The sequence below is a fragment of the Nelusetta ayraudi genome, unplaced genomic scaffold, assembly GCF_046127955.1.
Source record: "Nelusetta ayraudi isolate G7.1 ecotype Tasmania unplaced genomic scaffold, CSIRO-AGI_Nayr_v1 ptg000002l, whole genome shotgun sequence".
Lineage (NCBI taxonomy): Eukaryota > Metazoa > Chordata > Actinopteri > Tetraodontiformes > Monacanthidae > Nelusetta > Nelusetta ayraudi.
The window spans coordinates 5,005,519-5,021,520 of NW_027466052.1; the positions used below are offsets into that span (position 1 = coordinate 5,005,519).

The 16,002-nt window shown below is 44.2% G+C and overlaps 2 protein-coding genes across 13 annotated transcripts in view; both read left to right on the forward strand.

The window, feature by feature from the left end:
- The window catches only part of myo9aa (myosin IXAa), an 85,077-nt gene extending 77,259 nt beyond the window's left edge, over positions 1-7,818 (forward strand). For all 12 annotated transcript variants that reach the window (XM_076018867.1, XM_076018887.1, XM_076018940.1 and 9 more), the window contains 12 exons: positions 341-532; positions 728-778; positions 886-997; positions 2,195-2,256; positions 2,466-2,658; positions 3,158-3,286; positions 3,385-3,490; positions 3,601-3,732; positions 4,158-4,281; positions 5,246-5,451; positions 5,604-5,746; positions 6,025-7,818. In XM_076018867.1, the coding sequence (XP_075874982.1) occupies positions 341-532; positions 728-778; positions 886-997; positions 2,195-2,256; positions 2,466-2,658; positions 3,158-3,286; positions 3,385-3,490; positions 3,601-3,732; positions 4,158-4,281; positions 5,246-5,451; positions 5,604-5,746; positions 6,025-6,527 (1,953 nt within the window). In that variant the 3' untranslated portion in view covers positions 6,528-7,818. The remainder of the gene's footprint in view (positions 1-340; positions 533-727; positions 779-885; positions 998-2,194; positions 2,257-2,465; positions 2,659-3,157; positions 3,287-3,384; positions 3,491-3,600; positions 3,733-4,157; positions 4,282-5,245; positions 5,452-5,603; positions 5,747-6,024) is intronic.
- Positions 7,819-9,285: 1,467 nt separating this feature from the next.
- On the forward strand, positions 9,286-15,677 carry scamp2l (secretory carrier membrane protein 2, like). Its single transcript, XM_076019002.1, has 9 exons — positions 9,286-9,473; positions 10,389-10,466; positions 10,556-10,642; positions 11,228-11,357; positions 11,456-11,584; positions 12,492-12,651; positions 12,911-13,012; positions 13,427-13,544; positions 14,122-15,677. Exons 1-9 carry the CDS (start codon positions 9,417-9,419, stop codon positions 14,275-14,277), a joined length of 1,017 nt encoding a protein of 338 aa, XP_075875117.1. The 5' UTR covers positions 9,286-9,416; the 3' UTR covers positions 14,278-15,677.
- Positions 15,678-16,002: the final 325 nt, after the last annotated feature.

Here is a 16,002-nt window from a genome sequence, read left to right on the forward strand (position 1 = left end):
CTACTTTAGATTTTAGATGATCGTAATGACACATCTCCACACCTACCACCAGGGGGCCTTGAGCTCGAGCTATGGCTACGCTAGCAGAAGTCTAATTGGTCGGCGCGAATGAAAATAAAGCAGATATTTCTTCTTTTTACAAATGAAATTAGTTGTTTTTTTCCCCAATAAAACATAAGTAGATTGTGTAGGAAAAGCTCTGTCTTGCTTACCAGTTCATTTTGTAGCACCCAAATGTCTCTGAATCCACCCACCCATCCATCCGTCTGTCTTGAGGAAAGCCGCTCGGTACTGGACTCTCCCAGTGAGCCCTTGTCCTCCCCTGTCTCCTCCTCTTCAGATGGACGACGGTAAGAGCATCCGCTACAAAGACCTGTACGCTCTGTTCGAGCACATCCTAGAGAAGACCATGCGGCAGGAGCAGAGGGGCTGGAGGGAGTCTCCCGTCACCGTGTGGGTCAACACCTTCAAAGTCTTCCTGGATGAGTTTATGACAGAGTACAAACCTATGGACAGCAGCACCCTCAGCCGGGTAAGCACCTCAATCGCTGCAATTCAAAGTGATTTTTCTTCTGGTTTGACTCTGAAGTTTGAGTTACAACATCATTAATGTTGAAAGAATTGTTGTTGAAAAGTAGGAAACTCAAATTACTTCTTTTTTTTTAAGAATTGGAAAGAGTCTTGGTCAGGTAACAACAATATCTTGTTTTGTCTCTTTTTAATGCAGCAGGTAGTCAAACCTGAACGGAAAAAGCGCCGGAAGAAGGACGCCGACGTTGTAAGTCGGACGTAAATACGTCAAAAACAAAAGAAGAAAAAAAAAAAAGACCCGCATACAAACGCTGGCAAACTCTGAATGAACCTGGCCTCTGTCGCCCTCTGCAGGTGGAGGAGCACAACGGCCACATCTTCAAGTCCACTCAGTACAGCATCCCCACCTACTGCGAGTTCTGCTCCTCACTCATCTGGATGATGGACCGCGCCTGCGTGTGCAAGCGTGAGTGTTGATACTTCAGCAGGAAGCCTGCAGTGTTTCAGACAGCAGATGTCAAAACATCGCAAAAACAAGAAACTTTTTTGCCCTCCCCTCCTCAATGAGCTCTCTGGTCTGTGGTGGAAAACAGTTGGAGTGCATTTTTTTTTTTTTTTTTTTTTTTTTTTTTTGTATTAACATTTAAGACATTCAGGAATATGAGTGTTGATTTATGAGCATGCCATGCATTAAATGTGTCTCTTAAAGGTTCAGTGTGTAAAATCTGGTCATATTATCTGGTCGTATAAGATTAATATACTGCGCGTAAATATAATTTTAAAAAAAAAGTGAATACTGGCAGCACAATAGAAGTTATTTAGAACGGTTCTCATTTATATGTAAGAATATTTCGAGAGCATGTGTCTTGCTCCCAGTGAGCTGCCATAATGCTCCGCCATTTTCTAAGAAAGCCTGGTGTGGACGATCATGCCCACCTGATGGCACGTTTCATGATTAGGGTGAACGCTCGCGTCCTCAAATAAACCAACGAAGTAGAAGGTGGACGAAGTATCCAGGTTTGTGTGCGCAGGCCACTGTAGTTCACTGGCGAGCTCAGGAGAGGGAGGGTGAGCGAGAGAGTGCTGCAACCTAAAATCTGACCACTAGATGACACACACAGAACCTTTAAACTGATTTTTGTTCTGTATAATGGTGCCCTGCTTTGCAGAAAGATACTTTTTATTTAATCAAAATAGTTTTTTGGTTTATTTATCCTAAACATAAACACACTTGTTTATGTTTATAATATTTTGGAGCATGTAACTCTTACTGAAACATTGCAGCCAAGCTACCAACATACACACACACACTTAGCTTACGGCTGATCAGCAGTCAGTCTGGTGCGGGCTTGGCGCCGCCCCCCTCCAGCCCTAATTAGATTGTCTTCAACTAGACTCATGGGTTCTGCTGCTCCGTCTCCCCCTGCACACTTCCCCACACAGTTTGCTCTTTATTCGCACAGGATGTTTTCGTCGTGTCAGCCAACAAAGTTTCGGTCGCCTCAAAAGCCGTAGCCCCCGCACTTTGCTTTTCCCTTTTTTCACCCATTTTTTTCCCTTCCCGTTTCCTAACTACTAACCCTCTGCTGAATAATGAGGAGACACTGTCTGTCTGTGGACAATGGCAGTGACATGTTTGGCTTCTCTGGCTGTGTTCATCCAGTGTGCCGCTACGCCTGCCACAGAAAGTGCTGTCAGAAGACCACCACCAAGTGCAGCAAGAAGGTGAGTCGGCCATGTTACGCGCCCACCAATAATGTCTCATGACGTTAATTGAGTTACTGCGGTTGCGTTCACAGTCACAGACTAATTTGTTGGCAGTGCTGCTAAGTTAAAAATAAAAGAGACACGAGACGCGTCAGCCGCGGAGGCTCTGCCGGTCTGTTTGTTAGATGTGTGTGTTTGACGCTCTGGCTGTGCGCCTCTTTGCACAGTTTGATCCGGAGCTGTCCTCCAGGCAGTTCGGGCTGGAAGTGGCTCGGCTGACCAACGACGAGAGGACGGTGCCGCTGGTGGTGGAGAAGCTCATCAACTACATCGAGATGCACGGCCTGTACACCGAGGGAATATACAGGAAGTCCGGCTCCACCAACAAAATCAAGGAGCTCAAGCAGGGACTGGACACAGGTGACTGTTGCACGATGAGTTGCTCCATGTCAGGCCAGTGACGCCGACGCTCGGACTCGGACTTGGTCCCATGTTGTGCAAAATTTCGGTTCAATTTTTTTCTCAAAATATGGAACTAGCTTGTCAATGCTCCAATGCTGGAGAAAAAATCCATTCTGTACCGCTTTTGCTGGAAATTGGCCTTCTGTGATGTCACATAGCGCATTGATATCACTCCCAATTAAGTGACTACATCCACACCCAGACCACCTGGTTTTTTGTCCCGTTCCAAACGTGCACGGTCCAACAAAGCCTCAGTTTTTTGCAGGCAGCTAAAGCCTGGCATTTTAGCAGGAGGCAGTAAACAGAGGGCTAAACATATTGTTTTCTTGAACTGTAAATGTTTTGTTTTTTTCACAATGAAGCACGTGTTTCTGATGTGAAGAAAACTCTCACGGTCGGCGTACGTGAGCCCATTAAAGCTGAGAAACCTGTTTGACGGTGCTCCACTCTCTGCTAGATGTCGACAGCACGAATCTCGACGACTACAACATCCACGTCATCGCCAGCGTCTTCAAGCAGTGGCTCAGAGATCTGCCCAACCCGCTGCTGACGTTCGAACTGTACGAGGAGTTCATACGGGCCATGGGTAAGTGATCGTTTTACTGTGTTGGGCACCGGAGAGCCGGAGCAGTGAAGCATTTTAGGACCCTCGTAATGAACAGGATGCTGTGGTTTGTCTTGAAGCCCTGCAGGACAAAAAGGAAACGATCAGAGGAGTGTATTCAGTGATTGACCAGCTAAGCCGAACGCACCTCAACACCCTGGAACGACTCGTGTTTCATCTGGTCAGGTAATTTAAGAGGAAACGCTACCTTGCCGCGTTATCGTATCCTCGTCGTCTCAGAAACGCGAGTCCTCATTTCTCCGTCTGATGGACCGCTGCAATTTTGATGTTTTCAGGATCGCCTTGCAAGAGGAGACCAACCGCATGTCAGCCAACGCCTTGGCCATCGTGTTTGCTCCGTGTATCCTGCGGTGCCCGGACACCATCGACCCGCTGCAGAGTGTGCAGGACATCAGCAAGACCACGGCGTAAGAGAAAAGGCCTCAAATAAGTTTTGTCAGGGCATATTTAGCTTCCTGGCGGAAATAGAGTGGAGGTTTGATTGGATCGCATCATGCGTGAGGCCAGAGACGAGTTGACTTTTCATCAACCTGACATGATGGATTGAACATTTTGCGAGTTTTTCCAAAAAGGAGCACATCCATGCTAATCTATTTAGCCGCAGCAAAGCTAGCAGTGACTTCCTGTCGCGCTTCTTGGTCTTCTTCTGTGATTCTAAATGGCGTCTTGCAGCAGTTGGGGATGTTTTTTGGAAAAGTGAGACTGACTAGAAACTCTTTGTATTGGAGAGGGCAAGACTTAACATCCAGCCAGCTGCATTTCAGTGACACTGTATGCCATCATTGAATGCTCTTGTTTTGTTTTGTTTTTTTCATTTTCTCTCCCGCTGCAGGTGTGTAGAACTTATCATTTGTGAACAGATGAATAAGTACAGAGTTCGACTGAAGGACATCAACAGCCTGGAGTTCGCTGAGAGCAAAGCCAAGAGCAGACTGACCCTCATTCGACGCTCCATGGTAAAGTTCAAACGGCGGCACTGACTGACGTCTGCTGCAGCCGGCTGGCTTCCCTGTCCACTTCCTCCCGCTGCTCTTCTAGTTTTGTCCTCTGTGGAATCTCCCCCCTAACCTCTTCTTTCCTTTACCCAGAAACCCGCACTAATAGCCATTAGATTTTTGAGCATAGCACGTCTTATGGTATGTATACCCACACATTGTGGATTGCATCCACCAGAGCCGTCGTCATGCGGTGGTGTTGTCGTGCTGCAGATCAGCGCATAGACTGATGTCCTTGCACGTTTCCATCTGCATGAGTCACAGCCTCATTTAGTCCTGCCATCTGTTTCCTTTGATCGTCTTAATCTGTCTGCTTTGACAAAATAATGAGACTCAAAGTGTTAAAATGATGATATTCAATGTTATGATTTTGCATGAGTTATTCAGAGATGTTTATGCATATTGATCCAGAGTCTAGGGTCTTCTCCATGAGGTTATGATTGCACTTACCTGTTCACCTCAGGTGGCTTAGCGTGGAGTAACCGCGTTAACCGCGTTGTGTAATTTTAGATCGCTTTGTGTTTTTAGTCTGTTTTGTTTTTATTATAGTCTAATATTGACAGTCAGCAAGCAATTGCAGCTTATAATGTGATGATAAATAAACAAATTTAAAGAGTGGTAAACAAACCTCTGAAAGTTTACATTTGTGCGTGTCAGCAATTTCCCCCCTCAGCAACGCATCAGACTCATCAATTATTTTGGTTTCTAATCATGCATTTTACATAAAATACCATTTATTTTAATTCTGTAACCTTATTTGAAGATCCAGGAAATGATCCATAGTGACTTGACGTGAATCTTTAATCTCTTAGTTTGGATTCTTACTTTAGTCCTTGGGAGCCAAAGTTAAAAAGGTTTTATCATGAAGCGTTCAGCCTCCAAGTGTGAGGAGTTAATTTTTATTTCATGGCTTTGTGTCTCTCAGGGAAAAGGACATTTGCGGCGGCTAAGTTACAATGCGCCGTCGCCTCCTGTTAGTCCTCGGATGCCTCCAGTGACTGACGTGGTGAAGGAGGAGAGCGATGAAGAGCGGGCCGAGCCCTTCCCCGAGATCTCAGAGCACCAGCAGGCAGCCATGCAGCAGGAGGAGCGAGTGCTGACGGAGCAAATTGAGAGTCTGCAGAAAGAGAAGTAAGCATGACAAAATGAAATCACGCAACTCGTTAAAAAAAGGAGAAAAAGGAAGAAAAAAAAGGAGAGAAAGCCTGTTTTTCTGAAACAATTAAATAATACATGCACATATAAGCTATCGGTGATAATCAAGAGGATGTTTGGCTTCGCAGAGAGGAGTTAACTTTCGAGATGCTGGCTCTGGAGCCACGGGCATCCGATGACGAGACCCTGGAGTCCGAGGCCTCCATCGGTACCGCTGACAGCTCCGAGAATCTCAATGTGGACTCTGAAGGAACCACTTCGGACTTTTCAGGTATGTGATAGTACTGAGATGCCAGATGGAATATTTTCCAAATCTACTGGATTTATTTCATGTATCATCAGCTGATGAAAGAGGAGCCAGAACTTAAAAGGCGATTGTTTGGATTGTAACTTGAAAAAGATAAATGAACAAGAGTTTAGAATTGAAATGTACTCAGTCCATCTGCTCTTTGCAGGATTGACAGACAATGTTAACAATATAACATGAACAAGACTAAAGGCTACCACTAGAAGTATTTTTTACATCCAATGGTCTCACTGGTTTTGCAGAGAAAGGTCCGGTGCTGACCTCCCCTTGGCCTCGCAGAGCCGACATGAAAAGCCCGAGGCGCCGCGCTCTCCGCCGGCAGCCCGACTGCCTCGAGACTGTGGACTCCTGTTCCACCGTTTCCTCCTACTCCTCCTCGTCGCACTTCCACCCGTCCTCCTCCTCTTCTTCTGCCGCCTCATCCGCCAACCGACGCTTCCGATTCCACGCCAAGTCAGCGCCAGCAGGCTCGGGTGAGGCCCAGGCCCTGCCCGCGAGCGTGCCTTCCCGGTCGGACAGCCTGCCGGTCGACTGCAGCCCCCCGAGAGACCAGGAGGGCACGTTTGACGAACGGCCTCAGTTCACGAGCCGAGGCACCTTCAACCCGGAGCGGGGCAAACAGAAACTGAAAGGGACCCGGCTTTCATCCCTGAGGCACTCCAGAGAAAGTGAGGGTCACGGGAGAGACCCTCCAGACATACCGCAGCAGATGGTACTGTACGGCAGCAATGAATTCATGGTATGAAGAGCCCTGGGACAGCAAAGCACTCCCAATCCAACTCCCTGACAGGCTTCACTTTGGGAGATAATGCAGCGGTGGCCGATCTCCACGTCTCAAAGCATTCCTGCTTTGCCTTCCCTCGCTGAAGTCATCAAAGAGGCGTCTGCAAGTGCCATGTACGGCTTTTCTACCCTCCCCCTAAAATGAGGGTGGTGTTGACAGGGCAGGGGGACGGAAAGCAGTGGAATGTTGTGGGAAAGACTGCCACCTGCGGTGTGATTAGTGCCTTGGCAGTTCTTGAATCTGCACCACACGAAGGCGCACTAGCTAGGGCGACGGGGAAAAGGGAACGCTGCAGTAACCCGAAGACTGATTTAGCATGAGGGAATCTGAAGAGCAGAAGCAGAGTCATGCAGTTACTGAGATTTTAAAAGAGCAAAAAAAAAAAAAGACACTATCAGGTGATGTTACAGCAAACTGAAGGCTCACGTTTAGTAGCTGCTTTACAAGTTTACTGTCAAGAACAAATCAGTGCAAGCAGTGGTTCCTCTTTTGATTACAAATATATTTCTCCCTTATTTAATAAAATTTTAATGCTGCAGAAATTCTTTATAGTATATATAAAGCAGGTATAAATACTGTACAAAGCCAGAAAAGCCTGCCCCCTGCTGGCTAGTTGAAGTGATACAGTCCTATTTATCTTTTTTGTTTTGCAAGAGATGTACGGAGAGGATGACCTGTGTCCGTGCGCGGAGCGCTAATGTATGACTGTGTGAATGTGTGACACGACAAAAACCACTCCAGGTGTTGTTGTTTTTGGGGTTTTTTTTGTTTCTGTTTTTTTTTTTTTGTAATCAAGTTTGCGCTGCTTTTTCCCTGTCATGAGGGAAGTACTGCCAACAAAGGGACCAAGTTTAACTGGTGTGTATTCCAGCCAGGGGGATCCCAGCTCTGTAAAGAATGTCGGATGTGTATAAAATGTTTGTATTCACTTCTTAACAGCCATACGACAGTTGTGATATACAGTTCATATGTACAGTGTAGTGGACACATGCAGTTGTTGGACCGTGTTGTTGATTAGCCACCAGCCCCACAACCTGTATCCCCACTACTTGTCTCAAGACTGTTGGCTCAAATAGCAACCAAGCAAGAACATAAACTCAGCCTTTGGTTCATTTGTGTTGTGAATGTATGTGGTTGTCTTGATATGAGCTGTATTTTTTCCCACACAAACTTTGTTTGGAAAAAGGTGTTACAAAAGCAAAACAATTTTCCAATTGTGTCATAGTATTAAACACACAGGTCTTTATATTGTGTTCACATCTGCGCTTTTACTACTCCGACATGACCTCTGAGAAACAACGAATTCCCCCCTTGATCACAACATGAACTGATTGAAATGGGTCCGTGTGAGATGGGTTAAACATAATGCTACCTTACTTGAAATCAACCACAATAACCCCTCCTGACGTTCCTCATACTTATGAACATGTCAGTTTTCACTACTTTGGAACATCACACTGTCGAGACATAAATAGAAGGCAGTTTGGAAGGATTTACAGCAGCTTAAAGGTCTCAAGTAATGAAATGTCATGTAACAAGTATAATAAACTAATTTAATTAAAATGAAAAGAGGTAACTTCATTTAGTTTTCTAATTACTCTTGTGGCCTGAAACCCTCTGAGGTCCTGTTTCTACCAGACAGTTGCACTGGACAGTACTGACAATTGTCTAGAGATAACAAGGAGGCCGACGACAACAACAACAAACTCCGAACATAAACAATTTGTCCATCACATTGAAAGTAGACAAGTCAGATTAGTTACTGCCACTTTAGCTACACCAGGACTGCATTACTGCACTGCACAAGTCTGTCAAGCACTCTAACTAAATTCTTACCAAAACAGATTATTTATTCAGTCATAGTGTCAAAAAATAAATAAATGCTTTTGACTTCCGTGATTTAGCTGCCTTGTCGCATTGTTCCATGAAAATACGTACACAGATTTTTTTTTTTTTTTTTCTGTTCTGCCCAGTTATTTCAAAACTGGGCAGAACGTGTTCAAAACCGACAGACTGCTCATTCAAAAAAACAAAACAAAATTATTATTTTTTTGATTGATAACTAATATATTTGCAAAAGACTATAATATTAAGTCTACTTTTAGTACAAAAAGTACATAACAATGATAATAATAAAAACATAAACATGCAACAAAAGATGCAAAAACCTTAAAAGGATTTAGGAAAGAGGATGATATAACCTAGAGAGCATGTTTTCTTTCTTCTTCTGTCTGACAAATTTTAAAGAACTAATAAGCTTTTAAAATTCCAATGAAAAATGTTCAAAGTTGAGGGCTGACTGTGAAACATTTTGCAGAGTTCATTCTACCAATGTTTGCTAACAAAAGTCCATATTTTACTTAATTTTGCATGCTTTACCTTTTCTGTGCTGTGACACACAGTTCTAGAAACCAGCCCTTTGTGATCTCACTATGGGCTCTGATACTTATGTCGGGTCATTTCAATTATAAAATGTATATTAAAGGGGAAATCTTGTGGGGGAAACTATGATTTAAAAAATGTCAAATGGAATGAACTTTTGGAAAACAGGACAGGTTCCTTGGTTACAAGATGAGCAAGAGGCGCCGGTGGGGGGGGGGGGGTTGCAAAAAAGCTATAGGTTGTGCAAAAGGTGAACTTTTTTCGTTCAAAACGTCGATTACGTGTTGTGACGCGATGACGTGAACTACTGACTTAGCCGCGCATGCGCCCTAGTTGCAACAGCGGCAGGCACCGTCGGGAACCGCAGCAGCAGCCGCCGCGGTAGCCGCCAGGAAGACCGGAGCTGCCGCCGCCGCCGCCGCCGCCGTCTTGGTTATTATACACCGCGATAACTCGACTTCCACCACCATGTCGGAACACGACAGCAACCCCTTCGTCGACCCAGTGGACGTAAACCCGTTCCAGGTGAGACTTTAGTGTGTCGGGAGTGAGTTGTTTTCGGGAGTACATGCTCCTTGGTCCGTGAGAGACGCACTGCAACCAAAAACCTGTTTGGTTGGTCGCCTCGGGGTTTGGCCTGAGTATTTCCTGGGTAGCTGTCGTCAATGATATCTAATATGATGTTTTAATCTTGACCAGCCTGGTTACTTTATAAGGGCGATTGGCTTTGGTTGAGCTTTATGTGGGATGTGAACACACCTGTGCAGGTGAGAGGGGCGAGCGACAGGTGCCTTGCCGAGCACGAAGGCACCTGTCGCTCCTCCTCGACGCGCCATTCCTGGGAAGGAAAAGGAAGTTTGGAAGGAATTTGCGTGGCGCACGTAGATGGAAGCTGTTAGTGAAGTTTAAGTTGGACGCGCGCCGTGTGTGCGTCAAATATGAATCGCGTGTTCCTCGCATTCTCGGGCCATCTGGAGTGTCTAAGGTCCCGCTGTTACATATGTTGAGTGCTTCCCCGTTTGTGTGATGCGACACGCTGTTCTACAAACCGGCCCTCTGTGATGTCACAATGGGCTCTGATACTTATCTCAGGTCAATGACTTCACGTTCGAGGTGTACATGTCCATGTGAAGGAGGGCTAAATATGCTCTTTTCTGGAGCTGCATAGATCAGTTGTCATTTGCAACACAGATGTTACCTTAGCAGTAATTTAAATGATAAAGCACAATACCCACATGATACTTCAAGTAGTCATTTCTTTCCTATATCTGTAAACATTTACATTTCACACACCGTTCTAATGACTAAATGTTTTTGTTTTTATATGCAGCGCTTGAACTTTCTACGTTTTTTTTTTTGTTTCGTACATGTGAAAAATGTCTGACGTTTATTTACCTTTACCCTTGTTCAAACTTCTTTTTTTTTCTTCTTTTTTTTAAGGATGACTCAATCACACAAGCCACTGGCAGAGTCTCCGAGAACTTCTCAGACTACAACCCGTTCTCTGCGATGGAAATGGTGAGTTCTGCCGGCGCCCATGTGACTCGCGTTTGTCACAGGCGCTGTCACTGAGCGGCGCCGCCGCCATTCTTTCTCCCGCCTCGCAGGGCAAGGACACAAACACGACCATCCCATTGTCCGCTACGTCCTCCCAGCCGGCCATCCTGCAGACGTCTGTGGAGCAGAGTCCGCAAGTGAGTCGCACACACATGCAGGGATCAAGATCTAGAAACAATCCTCAGAGAAAGACAGTTTTTACTTCACTCAGCATGGGAACTAATCGGGTTGCATCTTGGAGGGTTCAAACTTTTTTGCCGCGACATTTTAATCACCCGGTCACCGCATATTATACAGAGTGGGCTTGTCTGTAAAATTGCAGCTTTCTTTTTCCAGTCATTTTTCAAAATAAAACATCATTCAGACTGATGATATGATGATGTGATGAAATGATAAATACAGCGGAAGTAATCAAAGTTATTTATTCTTTCTGTGCGGCCCAGCACCAAATGACCCACGGTCCGGTACCGGTCCGCGTCCCGGGGTTTGGAGACCACTGATTTAAATGACACTATTGCAATAAATGTAGAGCTGTTGTTTACATATAGAAAGATGTTAAGAAGTACTGCTCTTGAAGAAACCACAGAGAAGGGATCCCAAGAGATGCTGGGTTTACCAAATACTTATAAAATATACAAATGAACCACCTCTGCAGCAGTATGTAGCTTCGCTGTTTGGCGTGGGCACAACCTCCTTCAGCAGCTTCACATTGCCTCCCGCAGGCGTTGGCAGCTGCTGGTCAGGCCAAACTGGCGAAACAGCAGCAGGAGCTGGAGAAGAAAGCAGCCGAGCTGGAGCGCAAGGAGCAGGAGCTGCAGAGCAGGAGCACGGCCACGGCAGCCAACAGCGGTGGTGAGCTGCTGCGGACAACACGTTGAAGGTCTAAAGCGTGTTGATCCACGTCGTATGATGCATGTATGTTTTTTATGTTTTTCTCCTTTGACCGGCAGTGAAAGACAACAACTGGCCACCTCTGCCCAAGTTCTCCCCCATCAAGCCCTGCTTCTATCAGGACTTTGAGGAGGACATCCCTGAGGAGTACCGCAGGATCTGCAAGAGGATGTACTACCTGTGGATGTGTGAGTTGCCCTGCGTCAGTGTTTTCCCCCCGCTTTGCTTGTGACCACGTGTTAAACCTGACTGTAGTACGGCTGCGACATCAGCTTCAGTTTTCCTCTATATACGGCGTCTGTCTATTTTATTTGTCTGTTCTGGTCTATTGTCATGTTTATTTTCATATTTGTCCTGTGGCACGAGGTTATAAGCAGAATTATAACATTTGGTGTCTAATTATGATATCAGTTTTCAAACTTAAAATGTAAAGCGTAGTTTAACAGTAGAAGGATTGCCTGATAGCTGCTGATTGTGCCTTATGATTCCTGCAATACATAACATTCTGTATGTTTTGCAAATGTTTGTAATGTATTCAGGTTTTCAGTAAGTGGTAATTACACTATTAATAATGGGTGACACACTTTTACTCTCACCTTGATATTTTCAAACAACTAATTAAAGCCAGACAAGCTGCTTTGGAAGAAATGTGAAATGAAAAAGAAATGAAAGAAACTCATTATCAATGGAAAATGTGTACGCTGTCGTCTGCCACTTGACTCTGCTTCTGTCTCGATCCTTTCAGTTTTGTGTTTTGCGTTTTACCCCAACTGGTCAAAGCTGATGGCCGCCCTCATAGTTGGGGTCTGCTTGAGGTTTCTCCCCACTGGTGGCTTCCTGCTGCTCTGCAGGGATCAGTTGGTGTCTCTTTGGTTGTTCAAAGCGCTTTGAGATGCCTTTGAGTGAGATTTGGCTCTCTATGAAATAAAAGTTGATTAAAGGAAATATTTTTGTGTTAACTTTCAATGTGAGGTTTACTCAGACTGATCACCCTGGCAAGAGAGGATTTATAGCCTGTACTGCAGCCAAGATGCGCAGTTTGACCTCCGCTGTGCCTTGCCAGCCCTCTGTGTTGACGACCTTGTGTCTCCTCAGTCCACAGCGCCACTCTGTTCCTCAACGTGCTGGCCTGTCTCGCTTATTTCTGCGCAAACGCATCACACGGCGTCGACTTCGGCCTGTCCATCCTGTGGTTCGTCCTCTTCACCCCAGTGGCCTTCATCTGCTGGTACCGGCCTGTCTACAAGGCCTTCAGGTACAACCGGGTGGTGGTGTACTCTGTAATCTGGGGTTTGAATTTTTAATGCATCCGGTTCAAAGTCAAGTTTGAAAGAACATCTGATGTATTTCTAAATTATTTTTTCTTCTCAAAAAAACTCTTTCCGAGGCGAATTTAATTGGCAGTGGACAAACAAATGACATTACAACACTCTTAAATGTTGTAATGTCATCTTTTTAAATTCTTCTGCAATTAACGTCTGCTCTTTGTTGCTTTCTTTCCATTCCCTCTGCAGGTCTGACAGCTCGTTCAGCTTCTTCTTCTTCTTCTTTGTGTTCTTCTTCCAAGTGGCCGTCTACATCATCCAGGCAATCGGGATCCCCAGCTGGGGAAACAGGTTAGTCGGAAGGTCGCAGCGCACAAGAGTCGACTGTTGGGGTAAAGTCTAAATGTGGGTTTAAATGATCTGATCTTAACTTCTAAAACAAACATGTGCAAGTGTTGTGGGGAAACCAATGAAAGTGCACGAGTCAGTGAATATCTTGCATGTTCTCTTCCACTGTATCTCCTTTCTTGCTTCTCTTTCACAGATGATTCTCACTGAACCTAATCTATCTCTGTTGCTGCTTTTGTAAGTTTGCAACTTTCCTCTTTGGGTTTCTTCTCTTAACCATTTGGTACCTTTGACTTTGGAGACCTTCCCGCCACAATATTTCCAGATTTCAGGCGTTCCTCACTCAGGATAAGATTTGTTGCGCTTCCTGTATGTGTCACGACCCTATAAGCTTATTTTTCTGCCTGTTGCTGGCAGTGGTTGGATCCTCTCCATCAGTGTGCTTGGGAGCAACCTGGCCGTGGCCGTGGTCATGATGGTCGTGGCAGGTTTTTTCACCGTTAACGCCATCCTGGCAGTCATCCTCCTGAAAATGGTACGTCCACTGTCTACTAATTATTTGGTTTCTTTTTCAGAGAAATTAAATACGACGTTCTTTTATAGATAATTGTGTCAGTCTAAAATAGAAACTGGAAGATGGTACTGGATACTGTGTGGAAATATAGTTATCGTGAGAGAGACACCATATGATTCACTTTCCCACTAGTTCAGTAATTGCACATCAAGATTAAAAAGCAAGAAGAACAAAAGGAAGTCAATTAGTTCAAAATACAGCAGCTATGCAAATGCATGATGACCAGGCAATTGAAAAGATTAATTCATCATCAAAAGATAGCGCATAATGTACTGGCAGAGGTGTTTGTGAATATGTCAGTTGTTTCTGGCATGATATAATGTGAAACTTGGTGTAATAGGGGACCTTTAAATACATTTTGAAGTGCAGAAGAATCTGCGACACTTTTCCCACTCAACTTCACAGCCGTCCTCTTAAAGCTAAAAAACAAAAAACAAACAACAGTGGAATGAATCGTTTAGCACACGATGCCATCAAAATCCACTCAATGCGCAGCTTAACATGACGCGTCGCTGCTGCACTGTGTCCGTTCCCTCAGGTTCACTCCAAGTACAGGAGAACAGGAGCCAGCTTCTCCAAGGCCCAGCAGGAGTTCTCTCAGGGCGTCCTGACCAACCGAACTGTGCAGACTGTAGCAGCAGACGCTGCCACCTCTGCTGCCCAGGGAGCCGTTGGCAGGAGCAGAGGAAACTGAGTGGTTTCACTCGACCCTCCGTGCCTCAGGTTCATCTCATCTTAATTAAACAACATATTGCAAAAAAAAAACAACAAAAAAAACCTTTGTCCCAGCCTGCTCCTGCAGACCCTAAAACCAAGTATGAAAGTATACGCCTCTTCCTACCTGATTAGTCGCGTGAGGTTTTCATTTGCCACTGGTAAATTTTCTGTTTGACTGCGGCTTAGAGGGACGACAGACATGAATGACTTGCACATATTATTTCTGTTGTTGTTAAGCCTTCAGCTGTTCACAGCGTGAACGTAAGTTATTCTGGGAGACGCACAAAACTGGAAACTCAAGTTAAATCAAACATGGGAGAGAAGAATGAAAATAAAAATTTGGCACAGCTTCATAAACATGACGTCGTTCAACACAAGATGAAGGATCTAATCAACTAGTGTCTTTAAAAAAATATTTAATCTTGTCATTGTTTATGTATTACGTGCAAAATTTAATTTAATAAGGTAGAATACTTGACTCATGAACGATCAGCAAGAATGTGTCCACAAATGTAAAGTTACAGGAAGAGGCATGTAGAAACGGGGAGATCGCTGTTATCGTTTTTAGTATGCACAGTACACTTCATTAGACTTGGCTTGAATTGATTTTCTCTGGGTCAGCTACTCTGGTTACATTCTGCTGCTGATGAAAGAAGTTGCTGATTTTAGCTTTTAATGACTTTGAAGCTATGTGTGTCAAACTGTTCAAGATGAGCTAATGGAAAATTAAGGTGTTGGGAGGAGGGGATTTATTTTAATAATTTTTAATAAATACCACTGAAATGAAAATAATTAATATTATAATTTATGTTGCATTGGGGGAACAGCTCTGTTTTCTGTTGTAGCAACAAGCTTTGTGATTAATAATGACCGGCGGGGCATGTTTATTAATGTGAAGTTATAGACATCGTGGAGGAGGAGTTTAACAAGTATGCATTCCTGAGCAGGAAGAACAATATTTATCTGAAGATTATACTTTATATTCGAAGTAACCTTGTAGACAAGAGTGTTGTTTAAGCGGCAGCGCATATCCACTAACTGCACACACCTGTTGGTAGGAATTTATTTTAATTACTGGTATTTGTGAATATAAGGTTTAGCCCTAATGCTCTGTCTCTATGTCTGTTACACACATCACTTTATCAAGGAATATCTGCAGTGCCTGACAGCAGGTCATTCTCACCAGATTTAAGTCAAAATCAGTGTCTTAACTCTTCTGTTTTATGTATGTTCGTGTGATTGTACCAGTTTGTCATTATTTGTCAGTATACTGTACATACGGGGGAGAGGGGCTACTTAAAATGATATCTGGAGGGCTTTTCATTGGAAACTGGTTTTTAGTCTTAAAGTTTAAATAAATTGTTTTTCTTTCTCTTTCTTCAGCGTGGTATGGTTCATTCACGGTGCAATGTTTAAACGTGTTTTTCTGGCAAAATCCCTCGTACACTCACTGTTTGCAAAATATATTCGAGTAAGTGGGCTGTACAATTTCCGTTTTCATATGCATGCCTCATATTATGGCATTGTGTCTATTTACATATCAAAGTATTGAGTGCAGAAAGATAAATGAAAAATAAAAACTTTTACCATTGCTTTATTACCTCTTAACACTGTATGGTGCCATTTCGAGTTCACGCCATGTGACATAGCTGTTTATCGAATTTATAATTCATAGTTTGGATTTATTTTTACATTCTTAGTT

Coding starts and splice junctions, on each gene's coding strand:
- scamp2l (XM_076019002.1), top strand. CDS start 9,417: ATGTCGGAACACGACAGCAACCCCTTCGTCGACCCAGTGGACGTAAAC. Junction 11,358..11,455: donor CACGGCAGCCAACAGCGGTG/GTGAGCTGCTGC, acceptor TTTGACCGGCAG/TGAAAGACAACAACTGGCCA. Junction 13,013..13,426: donor ATCCCCAGCTGGGGAAACAG/GTTAGTCGGAAG, acceptor TGTTGCTGGCAG/TGGTTGGATCCTCTCCATCA.